Below are 3867 nucleotides of genomic sequence, written 5' to 3'. Positions count from 1 at the left end.
AAGAGGAAATAAATTTTTTTAAGCCAAAGTTTTCTATTTTTTTTTAAACAGTGTGCTAATCAGCATAACTGTATATAACAATTAAAATATAGCAGAACATCCCATTACAGAAATTTTAATAATCTGAACTGCAGTCATTACTTGCTAATAGTTCACATGCAACACCTGCCAGGACTGACTTTTTGTTTTTAAATTGTAAAATAGATTCCGAGGCTTAAGAGACAAACATTAATTTGTTTACAAACAAAATTTAAAATTGCACTCAAGAACTGTACTGGTCACAAGCCTCTTCCATACAGGAGAGGTGGGGAAAAAAAGGAAAAAAATGTACAAATTATGATAGAAAGTGGTCTCTTTCTATATACTAATTATCAAAGGCAATGCATAGACTGAGAATACCTGGATGGCAAACTGTAGACAATGGAAACAAATAGCTTTCACATACATGGCTCTTTATAGGAGGCCTTTCTTTCCATCAAATGGCAATAGCTGATAGCAAATAAGGGGCATCAGGTGTACAGCTAAGTAGATCTTGTAAAATACTGATGGGGCAGTTGTTAATATACAATTTGAAGTATATATACAATATAATGGAATGTATCCCATCCCAAAACTGGTTTATTAAACAATTGGACCTTTCTACACTAGCCTTATGACTCAGCTACCATTCTAATGAAAACATACATACACAAGAGACTTGCATGAAAAGTAAAATTTATGGGGCATTTTACAGGAACTATTGACAAAGCTGTTTAATGGCATTTCTGCTTTTAATTAATTTTGTTAGATATAATTGAAACAACATCTGTGTATAAAATATCCTGATGGACACTTCAACGTGGAGCTTTAGTAATTTTAAAAGGCCCTTTTTTATCTGTTATGAATTGTACTGCAGAAGTATTGATGCATGCACACATCTGTGTCAACTGAGATTAGTGATCCAACTGCAAGCACATTTCCTCAAAGTACTTTCCATGTTAAACCACTTCAAAAACTGTAAGATCAAAAACAGATTAAACAATTTTTTTCAGATAACTCAAACTGAATAGGAAATAAGAATGTAAATATGGCAGTAAAACCTTTTTCTATTGTTTTTAAACAGGAAGGTCTCTTGTACCAGAAGAATCCTGTATACAGATACACATAGAAGGAGGGAAGACACCACTTATAATTCCCATTAAACAAGAACTGATTTGTCATGTGAGAAGGTACAAATTACAGAAAACATGAATAGTCAATAGAGGAGAAACTACTGGTTTACATTAAAGAAGAGAGAACACTTCAGTCTGAATGCATTTATTTTGTGAAAGCTGCAACAACGGCCCAAAGAACCTCATTCGTGTTGGCTTTCATACATTCAACCTCAGGGTCTAAATCCAGAAGTTGCCGCACTCTCTTTGTGGCTAAATCATACTGCTCATCCAAAAGGGGGGCAAAAGCGTTCTCCAGAACATCTGAAGCATGGGCTAAATAAACCAGTGCCAGCAAGCGCTTGTCCATGCGGTGAGGATCGTTCACCCATTTGTCAAGAACTGCTTCTTGAACCTTCTTGATGAGGCGCTGTTTGATATTGTTGTTGGTGAGAGGGTGCGTAGTCATGTCAAAAAGAAGGAAGTTCTGTTTCTCTGTTGTCAGTACACCTTTCTCCACTAGATTTTTAGCTAACCGTTCACGGACATTTCGCAATTGATAGTGCAACTTCAATGGATTCCATGTTTCACCTAAAAAGTACAAGCAAAAAAGCCAAGAGTCAGGCAAAGTTTAAGATGTATTATTACAGTGATTCTCCTTACCCCCATTGCAGAATGAGCTGTCAAATTCATATAGCTGACTATTAACCTAAAATATTTTGCTCATGTCAGCATTTCTCTGATCTCTGACCTACCCAGATATATGCATAGAGACAGAGACCATGAGAATCTTTTTGAGGAGTTTCAGTGTACATTTAAAGTTTGGACAAAATGCTAACTAAGCAGTGTCTTGCTTAGGGATATGACAAATAAGCATGCTTATACTGAAGGAAAAAAACCACACCAACAAAATAAACAACCCCCAAAAACACCCCCCAAAACAAACCACCAAACAAAACACCATACACAGTCATGAAGAAAGAGTTAATAAAAACAAAAATAAGCATCAACTCCAATCTTGTCCGTTTGTCTACTTACAGCCTTTTATCAATTCAGAAGCTGGAAGAAATGTCATTGCCATTCTTTCTGCCACAGAGACAAGCTAATGTACACCTACCCTAAATGTCCTCCTCATTTCTCCATTTCTTCAGGTTTACATTCTTCTCTCCCTTCCTGCCCCCACCAGGTGAAACAGTGACATGCACTGTGTGAGTGTGGGTGTGCGCATTACACACGGGCACGTGTTGGGCAAGGGCTTTGCTGTTTCTATAAAAATTATTTCTAATTTTTTTTGTTAAGGCAGGAGAACTGGGTACTTCAGAGTTTTTGAGTGTGTGCATTTGAGGAGGGAATTCTAAAAGCACAAAATCGGCATCAACAGCTGCTGAGAAAGCTAAAGTTCCTAAGCACTGAAAAATCCAGCTTTGCTTAAAAGTTTACTTAATAAGTATTTATTGTAAACATTAAAATCCCTTTCTGATATAAAAGAGCCTATGCATTTAAGAGACAAAGGTGGGAAAAATGATACAAAGTTGCAAACTACACCTGGCAGTCCCTGCTCTGGCTCTGGACCCATGGATACAGAACTCCAATTGGCTAAGGCCTATATGCAAACAAGAGAATGCAATGCGAAACTAACATGGACAGTGGACCTCGGACATTCAGATCAATTAATGGCTACGTGACTGGTGCCAAAGGCAGGGCTTTGGGTTTTTCGATCATGGGCTGCTATAGGAGACACCTGGCCTGATGGTGGCAGGTAGGATGCACCTGTCCCAGAGGGGGGAAAGGCTTTTGGGGCAGGACTTAGCAGGGCTCAATGAGAGGGCTTTAAACTAGATGTGAAGGGGGAAGGGGAGATAAATGGGTCTGCTAGGGACAAGCCCAAGAGCAACATGCCAGGGCCTGAAGGATGGTGGACTAGGAAGGATTTTCAATCTGCTGTTTCACTGAAGGGAAAGGATAGATGTTTAGACCCTGACCAGAAGGCCTCCTGCCTCCCAAGGGTCCCACCAGTGTGCTCTGCTCACTTCCTGAAATGCCTGCACACCAATGCATGCAGCATGGGGAATAAACAGGAAGAGTTAGAGGTCTGTGTGCGGTCTAAGGGTTATGATCTGGTAGCAATAACTGAGACATGGTGGGACAGGTCACATGACTGGAATGTGGCCATGGATGGCTATGTCCTTTTTAGGAAAGATCGGTCGGGGAAGCGAGGTGGTGGAGTTCCTCTTTATGTGAGAGAGCAACTAGAATGTATTGAGTTTTGTGCAGGGGCTGATGAGGAGCAAGTTGAAAGTCTGTGGGTACAAATTAAGGGACAGTCTGGCATGTGTGATACAGTTGTGGGGGTCTACTACAGACCTCCTGATCAAGACGAGGAAGTTGATGAGGCTTTCTACAGGCAGCTGAAAGCAGCCTCGCAACTACAGTCCTTGGTCCTCATGGGGGATTTTAACTACTCCAGTATCTGCTGGAAGGCGTACACAGCCAGCCATTCGCAGTCTAGGAGGTTCCTCCAGTGCATTGATGATAACTTCTTAATGCAAATGGTGGACAAGCTGACTAGAAGAGGAGCGCTGCTGGATCTTCTACTCACCAACAAGGAGGGCCTTGTTGAAGCAGTGATGGTCAGTGGCAGTCTTGGCTGCAGTGATCACGAGATGGTGGAGTTCAGGATCCTGTGTGGGAGGAATAGGGTACCTAGCAAGACCAGAACCCTGGACTTCCGCAGGGC

General features: G+C 40.9%; 1 protein-coding gene across 1 annotated transcript in view; it reads right to left on the bottom strand.

Annotated features, from left to right (window-relative positions):
• Positions 1 to 1071: 1071 nt before the first annotated feature.
• Positions 1072 to 3867, bottom strand: part of LOC104397499 (Golgi phosphoprotein 3) — a 27280-nt gene continuing 24484 nt past the window's right edge. The window contains exon 4 of the mRNA XM_010007459.1: positions 1072 to 1721. Coding sequence (XP_010005761.1) covers positions 1297 to 1721 — 425 coding nt within the window. The 3' untranslated portion in view covers positions 1072 to 1296. The remainder of the gene's footprint in view (positions 1722 to 3867) is intronic.

Source organism: Chaetura pelagica, unplaced genomic scaffold (genome assembly GCF_000747805.2).
Source record: "Chaetura pelagica isolate M959 unplaced genomic scaffold, ChaPel_1.0 scaffold482, whole genome shotgun sequence".
NCBI lineage: Eukaryota > Metazoa > Chordata > Aves > Apodiformes > Apodidae > Chaetura > Chaetura pelagica.
Note: the sequence above shows the minus strand (reverse complement) of the source record. Positions and strands in the feature narration are given on the sequence as shown.